Raw genomic sequence first — 25783 nt, 5'->3', positions numbered from 1 at the left:
GGCTCTCTCTCTCTCTCTCTCTCTCTCTCTCTCTCTCTCTCTCTCTCTCGCTCTCGCGCGCTGTTTAGGCATGTTTTGTGCAGTTGATCGTCATTGTCATCCTTAATAAATAAAACATTTATTCATGCTTGTATGTCGGCTGTGAATCCAGTGGAGAGAAATCCCCCCCCACCACTAACTGCAAACTGGCATTCAGATTTGCCTCCATTTTGTTAGTAACGCCCCAACTTCCAACGATCCAATCAATTCCCGAACGACAAAATCAAGTCCCGCCCTCTCATTTCAGATGCCGTTTCACTCGGATATACGTCACAGTAGAAAAGAAAAGACAATCGCAACTTCCGTTTTTGTTTTTTTTTTTTTATTAAATTTTTTTTTTTATTTATTTAATCTTACATTTATGCTTCCATTGAGAAAGACAATACTAAGGTATTTTTTCCCAGTAAGCTGTAAACTGAGACACTAGACATTTTCTAAAGCAAATGGCAGTGGTCTTTACTAAAACCACAAAAAGTGATTTTTTTTATGAGTAGGAAAGACTGAGGACTCCATAGGGTGCTTTTATTTGATCTACCCTCTATTCTCAGCGAGTCTGTCCTACACCCCACCCATGTACTGAGATCTTGTGTGTCTTGTATAACCACTCTTTATGTCACTCTGGTTATGTCCCTCTAGTGCTAAACTGGTTTCTCATAATAAGAGATTTTGGCCCTGCTTTGCTGGTTATCTCCATCCGGTATTCAAATGAAGGTGGGGTCTAAGATTGATGATCGTTTTAGGCATTATTTGAATGACTGTTCTAACTTTCCTTTTTTTAATAGGCAATAAAAAATAGAGATTTACTGACACCAGGGGATTTTTAAAATGGTTACCAACTCAACAGATAGCATGATACACAAATATATATATATTAATATAGTTTGAATAGGAAGTGATTTTCAGTGTGTCTATAATTGCTGTTAATATATAACCTGTATAGCATAGTCAGATTCTGTTCTGTTCTCTCATCATTTACACACCTTTATAATGTTTGAAACACATATGATTTTCCGCCTTGAAGCAACAAAGGAGATCATTTGCATAATGCCCATATTTTCATGTGCTTTGCGGCCAATCATGATGCCCAATGTTTAAATGAGCACAAGTGTGATTGAGACTTAGTTATAAAAACAGAACGAAATTTTGTATGGTCGTAAGTTATTTCATAATGGCTTCCAATGACTTGGATGCATTTTTGGTACTGTTTATTATGCTTTTTTGGTCTTTTGGAGCTTAACAGCCTCTGCTCACTGTATGCCTTTTGTTGTATGATAAAGCGCAGGATCACTGTCAGAAATAATGTGAAAAAATTGGGGCCTATAAAGGACAACTTTGTACTTCATCTACCCCTAAGGTGCATATTATATGTATGCTTATGGTACTATAAGTCTTTTAGGGGTAAATAAGGTATACAAATATCCCTTTGAGTGTACTTTGAGTGACAAGTTGTTCTATTCCTAAAAGTACAGTTTTTGCGATTTTAAAGGATGTTGGATATTATGCCTAACGTTTCTTTTTATTAAATATGAAAAGGAGTTTTTTAAAACAAATGGTCTTTCTTCCAGTTTCACAGCCAAACAAACTTCCTTTCAACATAGATTCCTTAATCCATTCATTAATTAAAAAAAAAGTCACTAGCACAAACATGTTGACCAGTTGCTTCATTTTGATTAATATAATTTCCATCTTGCTCAATGAAAGGATTAAACTGATGTGATACAGAATTAACTTCTATGATTGGTTATTATGGACCTCCGTTTACAATGCCTATAACAAGTATCTCAATTCAAAATAATTTTACAACTAAATTATATGAAATGTGTTTTTATTAGGCTTTCTGCCACTCAGTAATTCATATATTTTATCTTTTATATATTTGGGCTTTGCTGAAGGGCTCTTTTTCCTGCTGATCCAATCAATTCCCGAAGGACGAAATCAAGTCCCGCCCGCTCATTACAGATGCCGTTTCACTCGGATATACGTCACAGTAGAGAAGAAAAGACAATCGCAACTTCCGTTTCATGCCGACTTTAACCCATAGATATGTATAGATACCCCATTCGACCGCTCCAGGCACGTAGATGCGGCCGCCATCTTGGAACGGTCAACTTGACGTCATTCACGATACTGTAGGTTCACACAGCCGTTCTGTGCAGGATTGTGGCATCTTTCGAATATTCATTGATTACTATGGTGAATGACGTCAAGTTGACCATTAAAATATGGCGGACGGCTTTATACAGAAATTGAGTCTAAAGTTCGAGAAGCCACCAACGATGACCCGTGGGGACCGTCTGGACAGTTTATGGGGGAGATCGCTAGGCAAGTGGAGGGGATTTTGATGCTTGAACTTATGTTTGTATTTGTCAGCAGTTACACATACTTCCAATATGAAGAGTCTCCTAAGCTTTTCTTATTTTTTGTTTCATTTCAGGGCTACATTCATGTACGAGCAGTTTCCAGAGGTAATGAACATGCTGTGGACTAGAATGTTGAAAGACAACAAGAAAAACTGGAGAAGAGTTTACAAGGTATGCTTTACTGATGACGGTATAGGACTGAAATGGTTTTGTTTTGCTGTGATCTGTCATGAACTTGACTGTCCTCTCTACCTCAGTCTTTATTGCTGCTGGCGTACTTGATCAGAAATGGATCTGAACGGGTTGTTACTAGTGCAAGAGAGCACCTGTATGACTTGCGTTCAATTGAGAGCTATCATCATGTAGGTGAGTGAACTGCGCAAAAGCTTTTATTATTATTCATCTGTCATATACACTGTTTGAAGTCTCTTCGATACTAGGATGAATGGGCTTTGTGTTTCAGATGAGAATGGCAAGGACCAGGGTGTCAATGTGCGTCAAAAGGTGAAGGAGATGATAGAGTTTGTTCAAGATGATGACAGATTGAGAGAGGAGAGGAAGAAGGCCAAGAAAAACAGGGACAAGTATATAGGCGTGTCCTCTGACAGTATGTCGGGCTTCAGATACTGTAAGTCCCTAACTTTCTCTCTTTCTTACTTGTGCACACACACACACCATTCTCGCTGTCATATTTATCAATGTTTGCAAGTTGTTGTTTTTTTACATCACACAAAAAGACATTTATCATAAGGAATATATCTAATCAGGACTCTCTGAAAACAAGTAGGTCCTCTGTCTCCTCTCCACTGTTGTTGTCCCTGGGGGGTTTGCATTGCCAGATGAGTGAACTGTACTGTAGATTTATTTTGATACCCGGCATAGCTGCGTTTTCACATGACAGCATAAATTATGTTTTCGATGTCCTTGATTGGGAAGGAAAAATGCAATGCGTTATTTGTAATGGCTGTTTTAGATTTAACTGGTATCATGTTTAGTTTGACAGTTTTTTCGCTCTAAAGTTTAATGAAACTTGAGATATGTCTTTTATTGTGTTTTTTAGATGGTGGCCTGCAAATTTATTCAGTAATGTAACCACAGTCCAATCACAGTTCTTATTTATGAAATATACCCGGGAGGGAAGCATCTTAGCCTGATTTTACTTCTCTTTACATTGACATTAAATTAGTGGGCGAATCTCACCTTGGGTCATATTTCACCCCACGCCTGGAAAAAATAAATTATATTTTGCATAACAACATTAAGCCTCTTTTTGGTACCAGTTCTTGAATTATTTTCACGACAATTAAACACACCCTTATAAACCGTATAATCAACTAAAAAGAAACTGGTATATTAATTAAATTAACTATTTATTATTACTTCATGGTAATATTTATCATTCTGCCTTTAATTTATGATAATTAAGTAATTAAATTCTAATGAGAGCCACTAACCATAACCATTAAGAATAATGAAAATTACAAACAACCTCTGAAGTAAAACATCCAACTGCATGACAGTAATTAAAATAGGTCTGAAAATGTTTAATTTATCAGTGAGCTTCATCTTTTTTTTTTTTTTCGCAAAATGCATTTTTTCCCTCTGATTCTAATTACCCAGATATGTTTTTGTGGGATTAACTCTTTTATTCCTTATATCTCCATATACGAGTTCTAAATGAAGTTTGACTGTATAATACGTGTATATCGCATAACACATTTCCTGTCCTGTTTATGCATTCTGCAGCAGAGGACAAGTTTGATTTTAGAGAGTCACGCTCCAAATGGGATGAAGACTGGGACAAAAGCAAGGGGGCTTTCCCTTTCAGTGACAAACTGGGAGAGATCAGCGATAAGATCGGAAGCACCATTGATGACACCATCAACGTGTTCCGCAGAAAAGACCGGGACGACTCGCCTGACAGATTCAGGTCAGGACCCCCAGGCCGACTCACTTTCCCGTCTCAGATCACCTGGAAACCCCTATTCTGCCAAGTCTTCTTTTGTTTTTTTGAAACACAAATAGCAGAAATGTTATAAGTAATTATATGAACAAATTGTTGACAGTTGTGTCATGGACTGATTGTGTTTTATCTACTTATTCTCAAAGAAAGGAAGCTTTTTGTTAGTGATCATACATAAGCTTATGCTTTATCTTCTCTGTATAGTGAAGGAGATGAGGACCGTCGGAGAACGCGAAACGGGCAGTCGGGGAAATCAGAATTTAAAGATGATGAAGAGACAGTGACAACCAAAAGCGTCCAGATCGTCCAGGCCACAGAGACCACTGCCACTCGTAAGAGAGGAGGCATTCCCTCCAAAGCGATAGACCTGGGAGCAGCTGCAAATTACACTGGCGATAAACCCTCCACCAACACAAACACAAGCCAGGTAGATGAGAGAAAAACTAGCTACAGTACCAGCACTAGTCTTTTCCTGTTTAATTAAACCTCTCTGGCATTTGGACACATCGATAATGCAACTTTAAGGAGAGATTTGTTAATAAATTGTGTGAAAAGAAATGGTACACTTGTATTTAAAATAACGTAGACTCTACACTGACATCTTGTGGTTGCTCTTATGTGTGTTTCAGTTTGTCCTTTCTTTGTTGCCATAGACCACATCAGCAGTGAGCCAGCCCAGTTCTGGTCTTGTGGACTTGTTCTCGGCAGAACCTGCACCTGCTCAACCAGCTTCCCAAGGTAACAATAGTAACATGCATCCTCTTTGGGTTTCTCTTAAGTTAAGAATATTTTGGTGGATCTACAGTTTTGGCTGAGGAAAATATTATAGAATGTCTTTTTTTATTTAATTTATTTGATTTGTGGTTCAGCGCTACCTCAACACCTGGACATGCAACAACATTTCACTTTAGAATGCTTAGGAGAAGTTATATTGAAGGGTTCGTCCCTAAAGGAAGTAGGGTTGCACTGTTCTGCCACCTTTCGCAACAGTAAAAATAAATCCCAAGAGTGCTTTATGTTCACAAAACATCAAGTATCGCCCAGAGGGCTTACAGAAAATACGAAGGAGTGGGACATTCATAGCAAGCAGAATGAATCTTGCAGTGGACTCAGACACACTCCGTCAACGAAGCACTGAACTTGTCATAAAGAACACTGATGCATATTAGGAGTCATTTACATAAGGTAAACATTTCTGTCAAACTACTGTTCTGGTCAGATACTAATGAGTAGTTGTGCATGCCATAGTTGGATATACATGAAGAATGGATGAGGAGATAAGTCAAAGTAGCAGGAAACACTATGCCATTAGTAGAGAGGTGCGCACAGTGAAGTTTAGCATATGCGCTCTCCTGCACTCCTGCTGCCTGCTGAAGCATTTAGTCACCGGGTCCAGATGTCAAAGCGTTCCCTGGTGAGTGTGTAGTGCTGAGCAGATGCGTAGATCTCTCTCCTCACTGTCTTGCTCCCTCCACCACCAGCCAAACAGCTGCATCTGTCCTCCTCCACATAACTCCAGCCACAGGCTGCTGGAATGTAACGTGACTGGAGTGTGTGTGCCCCTCACAGACTCCCAACAGATGTTTCTTATTCTGTGTTCTCCATTTTTGTCTTTTCTATAGGATATTAGTAGGGGATTGATATGTTTCACAAATCTAGAATGTCATAATTGGATCTCTCTCTTTCGTTCTAGGTTCAGGCTCTGACCTGATTGGAGGTTTTGCTGATTTCTCTTCTCCTGCAGCTGCATCCAGTCTTCCATCATCAGCTGGTATGTTTATATAACCTCTGAACACACCATCAGGTCAAAAATACAACCTGAAATTCTTGATTATTTTTTACTTCTACTTACAACAACATATACCTCTGTTCAAAAATTTGGGGTGAGTTATTATTTTTTTTAAATACATTTTTACCAGGGACATTAAATTTATCAAAAGTGTCAGTAAATACATTTACATTTTTACAAAAGATTTCGATTTTAAATAAACATTGTTTTTTTTTTAAACGTTTTTATTTATCAAAGAAAAAATATATTACGGTTTCCACAAAATTATTAAGCAGTTTTCAACATTCATAATAAGAAATGTCTCTTGAGCACCAAATCAGCATATTAGAATGAAGACTGGAGACACTGAAGACTGGAATAATGGCTGCAGAAAATTCAACTTTGCAGGAATAAGGTACAGGAATAAGTTAGATTTAAAATGTATTTAAATAGAAAAGTTATTTAAAATTTTAAACAAGTATTTTAAATAAATTATAAAACTTCTCAATATTAGTCTATTTTTGATCAATCATTGTTGAGCAAAAGAGACTTCCCTGCCCCAAACTTTTGAACAATAGTGTGTTTTCAAAAGTGACTAGTATGTGTGTTTTCTAATTGACTCATCAGTTAATTGGTTTTAAGAAAACCCTATATAATTGGGTGGGTTTTGTGTTATATGACCCCAGTCAGGTGTTTCTCAAGGCAGTTTAAGTAAGACGTTCAAAAACATTTGAATGTAGTGCATTTGAATGGAACAGAGCACTAGGGTCTCATGACACACTTTTAAACTTAAGATAAAAAAAAAGCAATGTCCAAAGATGTCTGTCTGAATGTAGCAGCATGGGAAGAATTTAAACACACAATTACTCTGAGAAGGTTTTACCGTGCAATCTGTCTAACAGTTAGAACTGCCAATATTTAAAGCACCACCACAAAATAATATTAGAAGTAGTAACCAGAAAATCTAGATAAATTTGTTGAAGTTAGTAATCGATTAGTTGACCATCACTACCCTATTATTATCCCTAATATACTGTAAGTTATGTTCTTTAAAAGATATGCAACTCCAAGAGAAACTAATAAAGCCTTGCTTGCTTTTGCCAAAAGACTCTGTATTTTTTTTTCTTCTAATTAAACTCACATGTTAAAATAAAAGCCTTAAGGGAGTGCAACTTGAAAGACACAAAGTGGTGATATGTGTGTTTTTATATGGTTATTTAAATGTAGTTCTGGGAATATAACAGAGGGCTGTTTGTTTTTTCTGCTGGACCGGAGTTTGCCATCCTCAGCTGCCTGTTTATGAAATACTCCAAGCAGAAAGCTCTTAAATAGTGAAAGGAGGGGGCTGCCATATGGTGGGCTGCTGTGCTAAAAGCTAATGAGCACAGACACATTTCAGCTCTTGTTGGGTGTGACATGTCACCCTCTGCATTTTTGGGACTGAGCTGAAGTGACGGAGAGTCTGTGATTCTTTTTGATGTTCATGCATCTTCAGTGCCCTGATAGTTTCATTACTGGTTCTCTTGCATTTCTTTAGTTTTTTTGTATTGCTCATTTACATGCAGATGCACATCCTCTGCTGGATGATAAAGCGTAACATGAAGCCAGATTGTGGAATTTGTGCAATAAAAGCACAAATATGTCTTTTGATCAAAAAGCTTCGTAACTATTACAACTTCCGTCTATGTTCCCTGTGCTCTCTATAATGTTTGTGCTTCTCTGTGTTTCAATTCATCAGAAGCTTTTGTCTTTTCTCAGCCCCAGCGTCTAGTGGGAATGGAGACTTTGGTGATTGGAACGCTTTTCCTGCAGCCCAGCCAGCCGTCCCTGCAGCTCAGCCTGTTAACCCTGCAGGAATAGACCTTTTCTCAGGTCTGCAGGCGGCCCCTGCCCCTGCATCCACAGCACCCTCATCCGACCTCTTTGACCTAATGGCCTCCTCTCAGACCACTAACTTCAGCACCTCCCAAAGCATGAACTTCTCCATGACCACCTCTCAGACCATTGGCATGCCAACGTCCAAATTACAGGTGCCTACTGCCTTTGAGAATTTTCTCAATGTATCAACTATATATTTTTGAGGAATGAGTACTTGATATCTTCTATAATCATGTTTTTTAGATCAAAGCACCTTGAAATGCTTTGAAGAGCCCAGTTTTCTTTGTATGTTCTCATCCTTAATTTTATTGAATGAATTTTTACGCCCTTGCATTAAGAATGGGCCATCGGTATTTTTGATTCATTTTCTGAGGAGAGAAATATGATTTCCTTTTTTGAAAGAAATTAATAGTTAATAATTTAATTTATTTAGCAAGCATGCATTGAATTGATCAAAAGTGACAGTAAACATTTATAATCTAAAAAAAATCTTTCAAATTTATTTATTTAGTCATTTATTAGACGCTTTTATCCAAAGCGACTTACAAATGAGGGCAACAGAAGCAATCAATTGTAGTATTAAAACAACTAAAAACAGATCCAAAACTAAAAGCTAAAACTTTATAAATACTACCTATACACATTTTAAAAATAAAGAGATTAAATAAAAATGACAAATGCATACAACAAAATTTCAAAACTTAACATTTAAATGAAAAACAAAAAAATAAAGCTAAAAACAATTCAAAATATTAAGGAAAAAAAGGTATAAGAGTATAATAATGATTCTAACATAACACTAAGCAAAAAAACAAAAAAAAACGACATATGTGTATGTACAACCACACACACATACATATATACTGTATATGTACATACACATTTATAAATGCAATATATATATTATTTCATTTCCATTTAGTTTGTTGAAGTATTAAAATAACTCAAATTAAATAAAACTAAAAACTTAATAAAAGACCTATACAGACATAATAAATTCAGACATAATGTAACTAAAATTAAAATAAATAACAAATACAAATAATACAAATCAAATGACAGTAGTTTATCAGTAATCCTAAAAGAATAACACTGGCAAACACACATGCTAAAAAACAACAACTTACTTACACATAGTAAGAAATGGTTATAAAAAACTGAAACAGAAGCGAAACAAGTAATAGGAAAGAGGAGAAATAAAAAGCGATACTTATCCTTTGCCGGTGTCCCTGCCCGGTGGAGTCGATGGTCTTTACACTCTTCGGTCTTCACACGAGGAGGCCTTCACGTGATGGCTGCCGCGACCGCTGTAGCGGTAAACTAAGCTTTTTTTCTACCCGTCTAACAAAATACTAAATTAATTCAGCTGGACACACTTTCCTTATTTTCTCCGCAACGAATGGCCAAGCAAGCGCAGACACTGACAAGATATGCGATATAGAATGAGACCAAACGCGATATCAGCACGTCGCCACACAGTAAACTTTTAATTTTATTGAATGAATTTTTACGCCCTTGCATTAAGGATGGGCCATCAGTATTTTTGATTCATTTTCTGAGGAGAGAAATTAAACAGCAAATAAATGCTGTTCTTTTGAACTTTATTTATCAAAGAATCCTGAAAAAATGCATCATGGCTTTCCACAAAAATATTAAGCAGCACAGCTGTTTTCAGCATTGATAAGTGATAATAATAATAATAATAATAATACATTTTTCTTGTCCAGCAAATCAGCATATTAGAATGATTTCTGAAGCATCATGTGACACTGAAGACTGGAGTAATGACTGCTGAAAATTCAGCATTGCCATCACAGGAATAAATTACATTTATTCATTTAGAGACTTGTATAAAAAAAACAAAGCTAAACTTGTGCACAAAAATAACAAATAAAAGCCACAAAACATTTGATTATGAAAGATTTTGATTGTGCCGTTGTATATAGCGTAACTTGCAAACGAGTGCCTATGCATTTCATTAGGTGTTGCACCTATCATAGACTTTTGTGCATTGCCGTCCCTCAACATTGTTTACAGCACAATAAAAGAATAAAGATGAAACCAAGTGATGTAGAGTTGCACATAGATAATGTGGTTTTCATTCAGATCCCCCATCTGTGGAGTACTAAATGCAGCTCATCTAAGTGGAACTGCACACTAAACACTATTTACGCAAGAAAAGACAATTCTGGCCGAGGTTCAGAGCCAGCGGTTTAGAGAGCAGGCAACATGAAAGTGAAACGATCGAGGGTTAACATGCAACATCGGCACAATTTTCCACCCACCCCCTCCTCATTACCCATCAACCCCAGTCCCCCTGGGACGCCCATCACAGAGAATGGCAGAATGAGGAGGAACAAGTTTAAGTCAGAAAACCATTAAATTGAAACAAAAGCCTTGCACAAAGATAATATTTGCATGCTAAAAGCCTGACCTACTTTAAAATGGCAAGTTTTGTTTGGCTAAAGAAAAAAGCAGCCCCCCCGATGGTATAATTAGAGGGACTTGAGATGCATTTTTACATGCTGAAATAATTTTAGGAGAAGACAATACCTTTCAACCAACATTTCTGTCTCGTTTAACTCAAGAGTCTTGATAACCCTGAAAGACCACAGTGTAATGTTCTGGAGTATTAATAGTGCCTTTCATCTTCTCTGACTTGTGTCATTCTGCCATTGGCAAACATTCATGGTCATTGGGGAATTTTAATTATCATGCTTGAACTGCAGCAGAGCAGTATCATCTTAGCAAAATCAGAGAAAACATTGTGTTTGATCGTATGGATACTATCATATATGGTTTGTTCTAAAACCGATTTGATTTTCTTTGTCTTTGCAGCCACTTCAGTCAATGGGGAGCCCACTGATGCCCCAGCAACCGATGACCCAGAAGCCCAATCCCAAAGCCTCTTTGCCTTCCACCTGGTCCAACTCTAATGTAGACATAAGCCTGGACTACCTTGGCCCTGGCATGCATCCACCCAAACCTTCTCAGCCCACACTCAGCATGATGCAGCAAGGTAAGCAAAGATACCGATGTCTGCAACAAGATAGAATCTGGAGTTAAGAAAATTAATGAGCTCAAAAGAATTCAAACAATTAGTCTATTTGAGGAGTGGAGAAAATTAGTAACTAATCTAACTAAAAAAATATAACAAATGAAAATATAAATGTATAGAGGTGTAATACTATTATAACATAAAAGTACAATAGTAAGTGCAAACTAGATTCTGATACAAAAACATGACATATTGTTCTCATGACACTTTGTGAATACGGTTTCTTTTTTAAAGGGTGCTATATAACGCTTAAAAGCATAAAGCTATATCCATGTTTATGAAATTTGACTAAAATCAAGACTATTATTATTAGAGTTTAAAACCCTCTTTTTGTGTTTTTATATTGTCATATTTTTCCAAATAAGTAATAAAAACAGTTACACTGCTGTTCAAAAGTTTGGGGTCAGTAAGTTTTTTTTTTTTTGTTTGTTTTTTTTAATTCAAATATTAAGCAGCATATCTGGTAACAAAGCAGTATAGCAGTTGTTGTTAATAATAAATGTTTTTTGAATAGTGTAATAGATTAATATTAAGAATATTTGTAAAATGACTGTTCTTACTGGATTTCTGATCAAATAAATGCACCTTAATACATTTTTACAGATCTTACTGACCACAAACTTTTTAACTATAGTGTATAAAAAAACATGTAACACATTTAATCAGTTTTACATTTTATATGACAAAATAATTCAACATCAAAAACTATAGAATTGAGATTTTGATTATTTTAATAAATTGGCAGCCTTTATTTTCCTTTATTTCCCCCCCTCTCTATTTATCCTGCAATAGGAGTTCAGACTCCTGTGAATATGATGACTCAGGGCTTTGCTGGAATGAACCTGGGCATGCAGGCTGCTCCTACAATGGTCAGACCGCCCACCAACACCATGATGGGAGGAATGAACATGGGCATGCAGCCTGGCATGACAGGTAACACCATGCCCATGCCAACCATGGGAGGGATGCCAGTCAATCAGGGCATGATGGGAATGAATATGAACATGGGAATGTCCACAGCTCAAATGGGGATGCCAGGAGGCATGGGTACGGGAATGCCGGTCATGGGCATGAACCCTGCCATGGGACAGCCTAAACAAGATGCCTTTGCAGATTTTGCCAACTTTGGGAAATGAACTGCAGAGTATTAAGTGAGCAGTCCTTCTTTAGATATGACCATGAAGAACCTATGAAGAGCTAGAAGACAAAGACTACTTGAAAGATGTCAAATAAAGCCACGCAGGAAATGTCTGTTTAAATGATGCTCATGTACAACTGGATGATTATATTATTTTCAATGTTTTTCTGATCAGCTGTACCAAGGAGCCCTATCGAGGTTGGCTGGTTTGTACTCAGAATAATTTCAGTCATTGCACACGCACGTCCTACGTTTCCATTGCGTCGGGATATCACTTTAAGCAATGTGATGATCGTGAATGACTCCGGTTGACTTTCTCCTGTCACGTAACTTCTTAATTTAACCCAGGAAGTATTGGGTTTCTAATACTGTAGAAAAATCCTAACGATCAATTCTGGCCTTTCCTCTACTCTGCCTTAAGATGATAACCTGTAAATATTTTTGCGAGCAGACAATAACTTATTGAGTTACAAGATTAATGAATTATGATGGTGAGGATTTTTGTATGGAGTAAAGTTTGTGATCACATTTTTGTATTTGATTTTTATTCAAATCACCATTTTCTGAAGAGAAATTAAGTACTCAAACATCAAGATGATTGAATGACGATTCCAAATCAAAACCTTTGTGGCCTTAAATAGTTAGTCTACTTTTTCAATGAAAATCTGATCTACTTTGCATCTTTATGAAAATGTAAAATCTGTCCTTAAAACACATGGTGCCTGTCAGTCTCTTGCCTTTTTTTTCTAAAAAAACAAACTCTTAGGACGATATGAAAAGTACAGTATTTATTAAAGGTACTGTTAAAGAAGATATATATCTAGTTGAGTACACAAGTGCAAATTTTTTTATGTTTTTGCATGGATATAAGGAAGAGTTTGGGTGACTAAAAGGATTTTATGTATAATTGAACCTGATACGGGTTCATATTTTTATGCAGTTCTGCTTATGCTGAGTGTAAGTTGAGGCTGTGTGTTTGTAAAGCCTGGTAGCAAACAGTTGGATGCTGTATCCAGAGGACCATCACTGTATTGTCAAGATCATCTGTTTTTGTCCACAGTGTCCACTTAAGTTAACTAAGCCCCTCTCTTCCAATCTGAGGCTTTTTACAAGCAAAATGACCAAATTCTTCCTTGTTTCTTTTTTTCCTGACGGGTTGCTTTAGGTTTTGGTAGTCAGGTTTGTTGGGTTCTGTGGGATCTCAATTATTGAGTTGTTATGGGTTAGGGAGTGTTACAGGAAACACTATATGTTTATGCAAATCTACAGCAAGCAACAAAAAGCTAAATCTTCCACTGAGAATGTTTAATGTTTTCAGTTTCATACAATGACTTGATTGTACTTCTGATCTTTTATGAATGACAATAAAGATTTGATTTCCATTTTCATTGTTAAGCTTGTTGTTTTTATCTCCTCTAATCAATCTCATGTCTTAAAAATAGTCTGTTCTTAGAGCCCTCTTAGGACCTGACTCCAAACGTTAACTTTGCATGCTTTAATAGGATGAAAGCAGCACAGCCACATGTCCCATTTTCACTGGATCCTTTGCCAGTGAACTTTTTAATTGGCATAAAATTAATAAGTCATTTTGAGAAACTTGAGCTTAATCAAGGAAAAGGGAACTGGCCACAGTTCTGGGGTTTATTTTGTATCTTTTACACGCGCGCGCGCACACACACACACACACACACAGACATATATATATATATTCAGTACATGATGCTATACTCTATCATGTACTTCAGAGTACTCACTATGTCCATCTGTACACGTGTTCCCCAAGCTGGAGCCAAATGGTGATTTTATGAATATGCAACCTTTCCTCATAAATAAATAGTGGTAAAGATGCTAAGAGTTTTTATGAATAGGCAAAGCTGTGAAAGACAATTTACATTTCTAGTTTTCTAGTAATTAGTCTGTACTATTTTGCTGGAAAAAGAAACGACTTCTTTACTAGGTTAGGATTCTGTTTGACTCATTCTATACTAGGTTCGGTCATTTTTGAAGGCGAATACACCTAGAGCAATTTGACCAGCAATTACTGTTTAAAGCATAAATATCTGTAACCATGATAGAACACCTTCAAACAACAATAGGAGGAATGATTTAAGTCGTGTATATGGACACGTGACTAAGTAAATCACATTGGAAGACTAAGATTTTTTTTTTAAGTGAAAAGTTTTTCCTATTTCATGAGGAGAGTAATGTGTATATGGCTAATATATGCAGTGAGGGAAAAATAACACTCAAACATGTCAAGACAAAAAGCCTTGAGTACTACATGCAATTTCCAACAGCTCAAATAACCCATTTATACTGTTTTTTTTTTTGTTTTTTAAATCCATGGAGACCCAACTGCATTTTTTTCTTTTACACTAAAAGAGGTAAATGTCTAAATAGAAAATACTGTTTGACATGAAAATAAGAGTGTGTATTGGCTGGCCGTTTTAGTGGGGTTGACAGATTGACTTTCATTTTAACAGAACAGTGAAGTGAATATCAGCAAAGCTGTCTTAAATATATTGCCATTTCCCCTCTGATAATTTGTTAAAATACAACAAAATTAGACTCGATGTGCAATGTTAATGCTTACAGTGCATCAGTGTCTTACTTCCCCCTAGTGGTCATTCAAAGCAAACACAAACAGCGTGCGTCGAGTATGTGACCTTCACTCAAACAACAACCAACCACAATTAAAAAGAGTTAATTTTACTCAGCTTTTAACATATTATTTTCATCTGTTGATATACATATCAATATGATACTCATTTTACAAAACCTTTCTGAGTGATCTCCATAAAAAGTAAACAAAACAAATATTTCATCTGGCTAGTCTTTAGTCCTGCTGTATGTTCACAAGAAGAATGTTTTCTCCTCGTATAAAAAGCTGATTGACATGACGTGTGTGCACTCTTCCATACTCCACTTTAGGCTTGTTTTCAGACTTTTGTGTCGCTTTTAATGTGGTCTTGTCTTTCTCAGAGTGTTCAGATCTCTCCTGGGTATGTTTGGGGTCGGTTCTCCTGGTTTGGTCTGTGAGATGAGATGAACTACTGTGTAGCTCTGACTTCTTCCCAACCGCGCTGAGAGCCACGGTCTCTTGAACTTTTAATTTTTCAAATAGCTGTAATAGAAAATTAATTGAAAGAGATTTATAAAGCAATATAATTACACTGAAGAGTATTAAAAAATGCCAGCAAAAACATGATTTAAAAATTCTTCAGTGTAAAGCACAGTGTAAAAAAAAAAAAAATTTTTTGATCAATTTTAGTTGTGATTAAGGATTAATTACTACTAGAATATTCAGATATATATTCAAATGATTCACCCTCGTGACAGTAAGTGCTTTCTCATGATAAAGAGCTTGTCCCAGAAGTGGCTCCCTGTATGTTTCATCCACATCCACCATTGCCTGGCACCAAACGGATCAGCAGATTAAAAAAGACAAATATTAATATTTAATAATGATTATTATTAATGATAATAAATGTAAAGGTGATTTAATACTTGCCAGGTTCCAAAACTTATCAAATGCCACCACAAAGCCAGAACACACTCCTCGGAGCCCTTTAAAGGTCCGGATGTGAACCTTGACTCTGATTTTCTCCTGAACACATCTGTTCAGCTCTCCTAATGGACTGCCTGTGTGCACTGGGGGGGAGGGAAGATACAGAGCCGAGTGAGCTAACTAGATTTTGTTTTGTTAATAAACAGTTTAGTGTTTACTATCGTCTTGTGACCTAGACAGCAAAGGCAGAAACATACGTGGCATTCTGGTAAGCACATTTTTGGCCGCTTTTCGCTGTCGAGGCGGTCGCTTGACTCCGCTTCCCTCTCCCTCCTCCTCAACCGGGTTGTTTACCATGAGTCTCTTCAGCCTTTCTATCCTCTCTGGGTCTGCTTTACCCTTCTGTGCTTTTCGGAGTCTTTTCTCCACGTTTTCGGGTTTCGCTCGGCCTCGACCGCCTTTCATGAAGCTCTCATATTCCGCGATGTTATTAAAGCACTTGATACTGGGGTAAGGCAATGGCACCTGTGGGGAATACAGAGCGAGCAGAGGGTCAAACTTATCCGAGCTGATGTCCAGCTTAGTTTCGATATCATCTTCGTCAGTTTCTAGTTTTTGTCTGCGGGTCTCGGTGGTGGTTTGCTGGTCAGATGTTTGGGAAGGTCCTGAACGGCGCTCATTTTCTGACTCTCTCTCACCCTCCTCCATTTTTGAATGAGCCGCAGACTGCGGAGAATCATGGGTAACTTATCAGTGTGAAGCCACCGATGAAAATGTTTCCTGTCAAAGTCACTAGTACAAAATATGCCAGTTTACTAATAGGAAGTCTTAAAAATACTTTTACTATTTGTAATTATACTATTTTTATATATACTTAAAACTAAAACCATTAAAAATGTTACTTGAAATAAAAAACGTTAACTGAAAAGTTTATTTGAATTAAACCTATTTTACTTCAGCTAGTTTCCAAGTCAAATTTAGTTTAACGGTGTATTCAAATAACTAAAACGAAAACTGAAAATATAATTAATAAAAACTATTTAGATATGTTAAAAAACAACAATAAAATGTAAAAAATGCGCAACAGTATTACTACAGCTTTAACTAAAATTATAAAAAAATAAAAACTAATTAAAATATTAGTAAAATCTATATTATCTAAATTTTACTAAATTAACACTGATTTGTAAGTAACTATTTATATGAAACCCCTCCTGTTTTTCTGTTTTTATTAGGGAGGTGTATTATCCCCATCAATTATTTTTCACAATTTTCTATTCAATAAACAGATTGCTAAAGACTTAAATTTAAATTAAGTAACAATAATGATGATGGTTATTAAGATGATAACAATGATATTATTATTATTTATAAATAATATTATTATTTAATTAAGTATTATTATTTTGTGTATTTTAAATTTTTTACTATTATTTTTAATTGTACTTATCTAAATCTTATTTCTATTTTCTTGGCTATGCATGTGTGTACTCAGAGCAGATTGGAAACCACTTGTGTGTTTGTGGATACTTTTGTTACCGCTTCCGCATTCGTTCTCCTCCTCGTCAGTAGGTGGCAGCGCACACTCGCACATACAAACGGAACGTACTACACGTAGAAGCGTGTGTTCGTAATGTATTGTTCTAAAAGAAAACATTGCCGTATCGTGTAAATTTTGTTTTTTACATATTAGAGAATAAATATACCAGATGCTAGAAGGATAGGTGGCGCTGCTTTCGATTTATAGTACAGTGCTCCGGTGAAGGGTTGGTGTAATAACCTATACTAGAAATATGCTGTGTGAAGAATACCAGAAGATGAGGAATCCGTTTGTATTGCTTCAAGATTTAATAAGCATATGAATTTACTGGAATCGTGAATAACTGTCGATGTCAAGAGAATGTCAGTGGACATAAACATGTTGGTGCTACAAAAGATCTGATGTTACAGTGGACCTGGGGACTTTGTCAGCACTCTGGACATTTCTGTAAGAAACATATCTTAACAAAAAGTACATTCTAATATTATAAATTATATTATGATGATATACACACTGCATAAACTATATATTAACAGTATACCACGGCTCTATTTTAACTAGGTAGTCAGTGGAAATGGAGTTTCCAGGACATAGTCAGCAGCTCTTGGCCAGCCTGCGCTCTCAGCGTCTACAAGGTTTCCTATGTGACTGCACTGTGCAGGTCGGCCCGACTCGTTTCGGAGCCCACCGTGCCGTGTTGGCCTCTTTCTCCCCTTTCTTCCATATGTTTTACTCCGATCAGTCAATGGGGAATACCAGCACAATCAATGGAGGGCCACAGAGAGACACAGTCACTATTAATGGAGATATCGTGACCCCACAAGCCTTTGGGCTCCTCCTTGACTTTATGTACGAAGGGGTTCTGCGATTAGCAGCCCACCCCCCTCCAGAGGACGTGCTCGCCGCAGCCAGCTTCCTACATATGAATGACGTGGTGCGAGTGTGTAAGAGAAGACTGCAGGGTCGAGGATTGGCTGAGGCGGATAGTACAAGAGTAGAAGTTGGAGCAAACGAGTCAGCTAAACGTGGAGAACTTGATGGCTTGAGTGGAGAAGACGTACCTGGTGTAGAAACAGAAAGAGATGGAGCAGTAAGACATTGTCCACAGTCAAGTCAACAAATGTCTCTTTATATCGATACCAAGACTGAAACACAAGCAGGGATGGCTAATCTCCTCACGCACAGTGCGGAGAGTTCAGAAATGGCTGACACGACCCAACCAGGAATGGACTCGCAACCAGCCATTAGTAATTCTTGTTCAGGTCCGTCCACATATCGTTTTTCACCTAGACCTGACAAAACAAGAATATCGGCACGGTCTGCTAGCCTAGAGTCGGCACTTTCAAGTCCATGTAGTACGACAGAACTAATTCAGACAGAGACGCAACCTGTTGTAGCCACTGCCGTGGCTCTGAGCAGTGTGGACAATGCTAGTGCTGCTCAAGAACGTGAATCTAGAGTTTTTATGCAGGCTCAAACACTGAAACCCCAATTCCGGAATAGAAGTGCTGGAAATCCAGGGTCTTCACAACACATTCAGAGCCAGAATGAAAGGAGACATGAGAACACTTTGCCCAATGCAAGAAACATGCAAAGTAAGCGTAACAAAACTCTTTCGCAAACATCAAGGGAAGAAAATGAAGATCGCTTTGAAGTGAAATTGGAGGCCATTGTGATTTCTGATGAAGAGTCTGATGATGTAGATGAGACAGTGGTAATGGATGACGGCCCAAGTAGAAATGCAGATTTAGATCATGGGGATGATTTTGATGACAGTAATCATGATGTCGAGGAGCTGACTGATACTCAATTTATTCCTGCACACCCATTAATTCATCTGCCACATCAAGAACCCATTTCTTTCCCTTCCTCACCGCAAGGTCCTAATCCTTCTACAGCAGAAACCACCAGCTTTGCATCATCTCTTTTTCCAGCCAATTCCCAGCCGGAGCAGCAGGCCATGTACCTTGAGGATTTTCATGACTCGCTTGGGAGTTACGTAGAGGATGTGCCTACTTGTAACACTTGCGGAAAGACGTTTTCCTGTGCTTACACCCTGAGGAGACACGCCATTGTGCACACTAGGGAGCGACCTTATGAGTGCAGCTACTGTTTCCGCAGTTACACGCAGTCTGGAGACTTGTACAGGCACATCAGAAAGACGCATGATCACGGCTTACCAGTTAAACGCAGCAGAGTCGAGTCAGACCCCCCACCATCACCCCCCCCCCCTCCTCATCCTCCCCAGACCTAGCCATCATTTGTGGCTCAATCCTTTTAACAGGTCCTTCAGAAACCTGTATGAAGTACTGCTGAAGGCTTTTGAAAATGGCACAAAATCATGAATTGCCACATCTATACTTTTGTGGCAAATGCTTTGAAAGGGAATCTTTCTGCCATGCCATTTACAAACACAACTGTTTTTTTCACAAAAGTTTTTTTTTTTTTTGGTGGTAATTCAATACTGTTGAGATTTGTACTGTTACACAAACTGGTTTTAAAATTCACTGTTAAAAGTATTTTGTTTTTATATAAAGATTGGCAGTGTAAGTAAATTTGAATGTCTCTTATGGAATATTGTAGCTGTTATACCAAGAAATGAGCATTGAGATCCATTAGAGCAGATAAATGACTATATCACTCACTACAAGGAAGAGTTTTGCTGTGTATGTGTTTTGTGCAGTTTTGTGAGTCTGAAAGATGGTAAGACTGTAAAATAGGTGCTATGAATTAGTCAGCTTTCAGTGCTTTTGAGAACGGTCCATTTATTTGTTGTAAAATGTTTAGAGAACTTAAACACTACTTTCCAAAAGTTTGGGGTCAGTAAGATTTTTTTATTATTAAATTACTATTTTTATTCAGCAAGGACACAATAAGTTGATTAAAAGTAACAGGAAAGACATTTATAATTTAACAAAGATTTCTATGTCAAATAAATGCTTTCTATTCTTCAAAGAATTCTGAAAAACGTATCATGGTTTTAATAATATTAGAGAGCACAGCTGTTTTCCACATTTATGATAATAGTTTCTTGAGCAAATCAGCATATTAAAGCTATTTTAACATGCTGATTTGCTTATATTAGAATGATTTCTGAAGAATCGTGTGAAACTGAAGGCTGGAGTAATAATGGCTGCTGAAAATTCAGCTTTGCCATCACAGAAATAATTACATTTTAAAATATATTCAAATAAACCGTTATTGTACATTTTGATAATAATTCACAATATTTCTGTTTTACTGTATTTTTGATCAAATAAATGCAGCCTTTGTGAGCATAAGAGACTTCTTTCAAAAATATACAAACCCCAAACGTTTGAAAGGTAATGTACATCAGATCAAAACCTACCAGTTACTGTTAAATAATGGCCAAATGTCTAAATTAAAAGTCTGCACAAGGGAAAACAATAAAACAAGACTTTTAATAGTTAGTAATGTTGCACTGTGATATTCTTCAACATATGTTTGGTAAAATGGTGGTTAATACCACAACACAGTAAGTTACTTATTCTGTCTTCCAACAAAGATTCATTTTCACATTTGTTTAACTGTAACAATGTACTCCACAATAAAACAATGTCCATTATCAGTCGTCCACTGGTCCATGCATCTGCAGAAAGAGGTATTGATTTAGAAGTTAATTAATGCTAAGTGAATTGAGACGGATGTTTTTTAGAGCACATTCTAATGTGATTAATAGTCATCAAAAGGTACTCACTGCCTCTGCTAGCTCAGGCCATGCCATCGCCATCACAACTCCATCATCAGATGTGGGAGGAGTCTCCAAATTCCAGTATGTGAAATGATGGAACACTGAAGAAACTTTCACTACTCTGTCCTAAAAACAAATGACAGAAAAAAAAAGTTTAAGGACTAGTGTTTTAAAAAGCATGATCTGTTATTTAGAAATTCATGATATCAGTGAATTCAAAAGTAAGGCACAGTGCAGGTACCTCTTGATCAAATGCAGGCTTCTGGACCTCTTTTAGCACTAGTCCTGTGTATCCTTGTGGGCAATGCAATTCCTGACCCTTCAGCCCCCGACCTCTGAATGACACTGTCGTTTCTGCACAACACAATGTTATGTTTATCGGGTGGAGCGCTTCAACTCGTTTCATTCTCGAGGTGTGTACTTGTTTGACTAACCGTGTTTGCGTTCCTTCACAGTGGGATTAAAGAACTTGAAAACTTCAGCAGGTCCATTATGCTCTATTTCACAAGGTAACAAGTGGATCTGTGGTTTGTCAGCTTGCTTGAGGGAATCAAGCCGGATAGCTGTCACGCAACTGTTCGCTGACATCTAGTGAAACAAAATGTGTAAAGCACATTTGACAATTACTAACAGTGTCATTTCATTAATATATTTGACCCTGGACCACAAAAGCAGTAATAAGTAGCACGGGTATATTTGTAGCAATAACAAAACAATATGGGTCAAAATGATCGATTTTTATTTTATGCCAAAAATCATTAGGATATTAGGTAAAGATCATGTTCCATGAAGATATCTTGTAAATTTCCTACCATAAATATATCAAAACCTAATTTTTGATTAGTAATATGCATTGCTAAGAACTTAATTTGGACAACTTTAAAGGCGATTTTCTCAATATTTAGATTTTGTTTTTTTTGCACCCTCAGATTCCAGATTTTCAAATAGTTATATCTCGGCCAAATAGTGTCTTAAACCATACATCAATGGAAAGCTTATTTCAGCTTTCAGGTGATGTATAAATCTCAATTTTAAAAAATTGGCCCTTATGACTGGTTTTGTGGTCCAGGGTCACATATAAGGGAAACCAGGACACAACTTAGTTTCCACTGACATAGTGCCTCGCTATAAGGTTGCCATTAATATTTTAACTCTTTTTTTAAAGTAAAAATTACAAAATGACATTACATTAAATGGCAGTGAAAGGCAGATTATCTATTAAAAGACTCATGTATACAATTGTATTATTAATAGAACAGTTGTCAAGTGAAGTTGAATTAAAGACATGTCTTCTACAATAAATTGTACACTTTTTCCAGTTGATATAAGGATCGCAGAAAAAGCAGTTTATATCAGTGTTATCAGAACTGAACCTCTGTAAACTTGTAAAAGAGTACGGTAAAGCGGAGATGTAATTTTCTAACAGATATCTTACCTTGCTTGTTTTCGGTTCTGTTTATAAAGTGTCACGTGGGCAGCTGCGTTTACTGTGATTGGGCGCTCTGTATTTCTTCGCTACCACGCGGATGTTTTTCGCGGTAAAATCCAAAGCATTCTGCCATCTACCGTTCGTTGGTGTCGTCGGATGATGACTCGAAAAAAGACAGTATTTTTACTTTATTGTTATTATTAGTAGTAGTATTATAATTTCAACTTATATAAAAATTAACAGACACACACATAACTTTATAATTACGTCTGTTATATTTCTTTTATGATTACAGCAGCACTGTTTCCTGTTTCCAGGCGCTCTACGAGTGCAACACTGATATTATTCCTACAGGAGTTTGGAACCGACTAGGAACGATATTACTCGAAAGCGACGGTGTCTCGTTCGTTCATGTCAGTTGGGTTTTGATGGACTCCCATATTAGTTTGTTTAGATAATTACTATATTTTGATTACTTTTCTAACGCCTCCTGTGGAAAATGGTTGTAATTTCGTGTTTAAAAGTGCCGCAGCGTCACGCACAAATGTACAGGTAGGATACATACAAATAGTTGCTCTCCGAATCTCTGTGGCATAATTTCCTTTATGCAAAATTACGTTTAATTTATATAAGCAATCTGTTGATATCGGTTCTTGTTTTTTGAACAGTTTAACTTTTTATTCCTTTTGCATTTGCAATCAAAAATATATCACACACTAAACAGATTAAAAGTGTTAGTTGGCCAGTTATTAAATCTTTTTAAAGCTTTTTTTTAGTGTTAATGATTTATAATTATCAACATAAGGTATCTCTTTATGTTAATACTGAAATATTCCATGAAACGTGGGTAAAAATAAGTAAGGAAGTCGCTGTCATGTTAAAACCAGTTAACTTGAATGGTTTTACATGTTTCTGTATTTAGAAACCTGGTGTATTACTATGTATAACTGTTTTTCAGAAAATACCTACTGTCACAAGGTGTTCTGGACCGCAAGTACTGTGCACAGAAACACCCAGATGGGACTGTAACCCTCCCAGTCATAGTATCTTTTCTGGCACAGCTTGATCTAGTGGCACTAACAAAATATGTCGCACAAGACAGCTTTTGTGAAATTGTTGATATCCAGGTAAGCATTCACAATTATTTAAGATATATGTTTGCACCCAATTCACTGAACATCTGAGCGTCAGTATATCTGCTTATTTTTTTAGGCTCCCCCATTATCAAAGAAGGAAAAAGTTAAATCTTCTTATAAGAGGCTTCTAGAGACTGCACAGTCTTTGCTGGTTTCTAAAGGAGAAAAATGGAGTGAAGATCTAGAGAGAGACATTCCTAGCCGATGGCAATGCCATGGAGATCTTGTCCTGTTTAGCGAAGGCTCCTTTTCTAATGCAATATGGAAAGAAATTGGTGGGTGATAATGAATCTCAGACCCTCTGTACATCCAGGCTTGCATATAAAATAATTAGATTATATATTCTGTCTTAATATTTTTTTCCAGAGTAATATCTCATAGTAATTAGCTTAAATGTCTTCAATATATTCTTGAATATATTTATTTGTTTTAGGATCTGAATTCTGGACTGCAGTTGCCCTGACGTTGGGAGGGAAACGTATAGCACAAATTAAAAAAATCTCCCAGGATGGTTATCGTACACCTATAGTGACTATGCTTTTAGGAGACAACAGCTATGTAACACACATTGATAACCACATTAGGTAACCAATAAGATGCTGTGTTATTTGAAAAAAATCTCAACATATTAAATAAATATTCATATTAATCAATCTGTCTAAAATGTAGGTATGAGTTTGATGTCACCAAGTGCATGTTCTCTTCTGGGAATATCACAGAGAAGCTCAGAATAGCCTCCTTTGACTGCAGTGGAGAGACTGTGGTTGACTTATATGCAGGTAAAAGCAATGCTGTGTGTGCCTTTGGAATGGTTTTTAATCACCCAAGATGTATGATCAGATTTTGCCCCACTGTCCAGGGATTGGCTACTTCACTCTTCCATATCTTGTACATGCTAAGGCTGCTCATGTGCATGCATGTGAATGGAACCCAGATGCAGTAAAAGCTCTACAGAGAAACCTGCAGGTCAACGGTGTGTCAGACCGCTGCACTGTCCATCCAGGAGACAACAGACAGGTCAGGATAACGGCTTGTACACTGAAATACAAAAGTGCTGATTGACATTATCTTAAATTCACTTACTAATATTTTAGAAAAAACAAAACGAAAACATTTTTGTTGTGGATGAGAATCAGCTCATTGGGTAAGAGACAATATATAATAATGTATAACAATTTTCTCATTATGTGAACATGTCCAAATCAGGGGTTCTCTAGGTCTTTGCTCTTCCACAAATTAAAGCCTTAAAAAACAGCCATAAATAAAAGCAAACATCTTAAATTCATTGCATTAAATGTTGCATATACTGCAAGAAATAAATATCTTCCTCAGCATTTTTTACCAGTTCAAACATCTAAACATCCTTAAATCAAGAAACATTTACTCGAGTTGCAAAATGAAGATATGAAGTCTTGTTTTCTGTGCAACTGAACAAAATTAAGTGAGGTTATGCTTAAAACATCTGTCAGTGGGGTCAAAAAATGTGTTTTCCGTATGAATACCAGTTGATTTTTCTAACCCCATTGGCAGATAGTTCTTGATTTAATCATGAACACACTTATGTAATCTTGCTATTTGCACATCTGGTCAGCTGAATTAATAAACTTTTGGACATCCTTTTTAGCTTCCATTGTGTGATCTTGCTGATCGAGTGAATTTGGGCCTCATACCAAGTTCGGAGGAAGGATGGCCAGTGGCATGTCGTCTGCTAAAGAGAGACACTGGTGGAATGCTGCATATTCATCAAAATGTCACAACACCTTTGCATCATGAACCACTTGAACATTCATCTGCTATCGATGTTGAAAAAGGCTCTTCTATGGAAGAATCTTCTCTGAGGATCCAGAGAGATATGCAAGCATGGACTGCCTGGGCTTCAGAAACAGCCAGACGCATCTGTACACTTTTGTCAGACATCACTGGAAGCAAATGGAAGACAAATATCAAGCACATAGAGCATGTTAAGACATACGCACCACATATCAGTCATGTAGTTCTGGACTTGGAGTGTAAACCTCTCTGATAAACACATTCAATCATGTATAAAGTTTTTAATTCTAATCTTTATAATCAGCTATAATTAGTTTTACCCTTTTCTTTGGGTGTGTGTGTTTGAAATGCAAAATTTAGTGGTATTTTATAGTTATTTTAAATGTAAAAAAATATATATTGTTCACTTATGAACACTGTACACTTATGTACTGTATGGTTGTCTTGTTCGAAACGCAGTGAAGATTATTTAATTTTATCTCTA

The 25783-nt window shown here is 36.8% G+C and overlaps 5 protein-coding genes across 6 annotated transcripts; 3 read left to right on the top strand and 2 right to left on the bottom strand.

Moving 5' to 3' along the window:
- Positions 1-2275: 2275 nt before the first annotated feature.
- LOC107669095 (clathrin interactor 1-like) lies at positions 2276-13592 on the top strand (the record flags this gene model as incomplete). Its single annotated transcript, XM_016461209.1, has 11 exons — positions 2276-2361; positions 2474-2570; positions 2657-2765; positions 2863-3027; positions 4146-4329; positions 4567-4789; positions 5016-5100; positions 6056-6133; positions 7889-8160; positions 10847-11027; positions 11859-13592. Coding segments are annotated over 11 exons (1824 nt in total), but the record flags the coding sequence as incomplete, so codon positions are not given.
- Positions 13593-14591: 999 nt separating this feature from the next.
- Positions 14592-16482, bottom strand: LOC107669060 (U7 snRNA-associated Sm-like protein LSm11). Its single transcript, XM_016461158.1, has 4 exons — positions 15970-16482; positions 15716-15855; positions 15533-15616; positions 14592-15328 (listed from the first exon to the last, which is right to left on the bottom strand). Exons 1-4 carry the CDS (start codon positions 16418-16420, stop codon positions 15041-15043), a joined length of 963 nt encoding a protein of 320 aa, XP_016316644.1. The 5' UTR covers positions 16421-16482; the 3' UTR covers positions 14592-15040.
- Positions 16483-17445: 963 nt separating this feature from the next.
- LOC107669064 (zinc finger and BTB domain-containing protein 3-like) lies at positions 17446-19662 on the top strand. Its single transcript, XM_016461161.1, has 2 exons — positions 17446-17699; positions 17814-19662. Exon 2 carries the CDS (start codon positions 17827-17829, stop codon positions 19504-19506), a length of 1680 nt encoding a protein of 559 aa, XP_016316647.1. The 5' UTR covers positions 17446-17699; positions 17814-17826; the 3' UTR covers positions 19507-19662.
- A 993-nt stretch (positions 19663-20655) lies between these two features.
- On the bottom strand, positions 20656-22486 carry LOC107669090 (ribonuclease H2 subunit C-like). Of its 2 annotated transcripts, none has more exons than XM_016461200.1 (5): positions 22400-22486; positions 21399-21552; positions 21206-21318; positions 20971-21090; positions 20656-20862 (listed from the first exon to the last, which is right to left on the bottom strand). In XM_016461200.1, the coding sequence occupies exons 2-5, from the start codon at positions 21550-21552 to the stop codon at positions 20839-20841; spliced, it is 411 nt and encodes a 136-aa protein (XP_016316686.1). In that variant the 5' UTR covers positions 22400-22486; the 3' UTR covers positions 20656-20838. The 2 variants fall into 2 exon arrangements, with proteins under 2 accessions (XP_016316686.1, XP_016316687.1); XM_016461201.1 differs by lacking the exon at positions 22400-22486 and adding an exon at positions 22338-22380.
- A 255-nt stretch (positions 22487-22741) lies between these two features.
- LOC107669089 (tRNA wybutosine-synthesizing protein 2 homolog) lies at positions 22742-25653 on the top strand. Its single transcript, XM_016461199.1, has 7 exons — positions 22742-22945; positions 23352-23520; positions 23606-23804; positions 23963-24113; positions 24199-24308; positions 24389-24546; positions 25154-25653. The coding sequence occupies exons 1-7, from the start codon at positions 22893-22895 to the stop codon at positions 25550-25552; spliced, it is 1239 nt and encodes a 412-aa protein (XP_016316685.1). The 5' UTR covers positions 22742-22892; the 3' UTR covers positions 25553-25653.
- The last annotated feature ends 130 nt before the right edge of the window (positions 25654-25783 follow it).

Source organism: Sinocyclocheilus anshuiensis, unplaced genomic scaffold (genome assembly GCF_001515605.1).
Source record: "Sinocyclocheilus anshuiensis isolate Anshui unplaced genomic scaffold, SAMN03320099.WGS_v1.1 scaffold124, whole genome shotgun sequence".
In the NCBI taxonomy this organism is placed as follows: domain Eukaryota; kingdom Metazoa; phylum Chordata; class Actinopteri; order Cypriniformes; family Cyprinidae; genus Sinocyclocheilus; species Sinocyclocheilus anshuiensis.
Note: the sequence above shows the minus strand (reverse complement) of the source record. Positions and strands in the feature narration are given on the sequence as shown.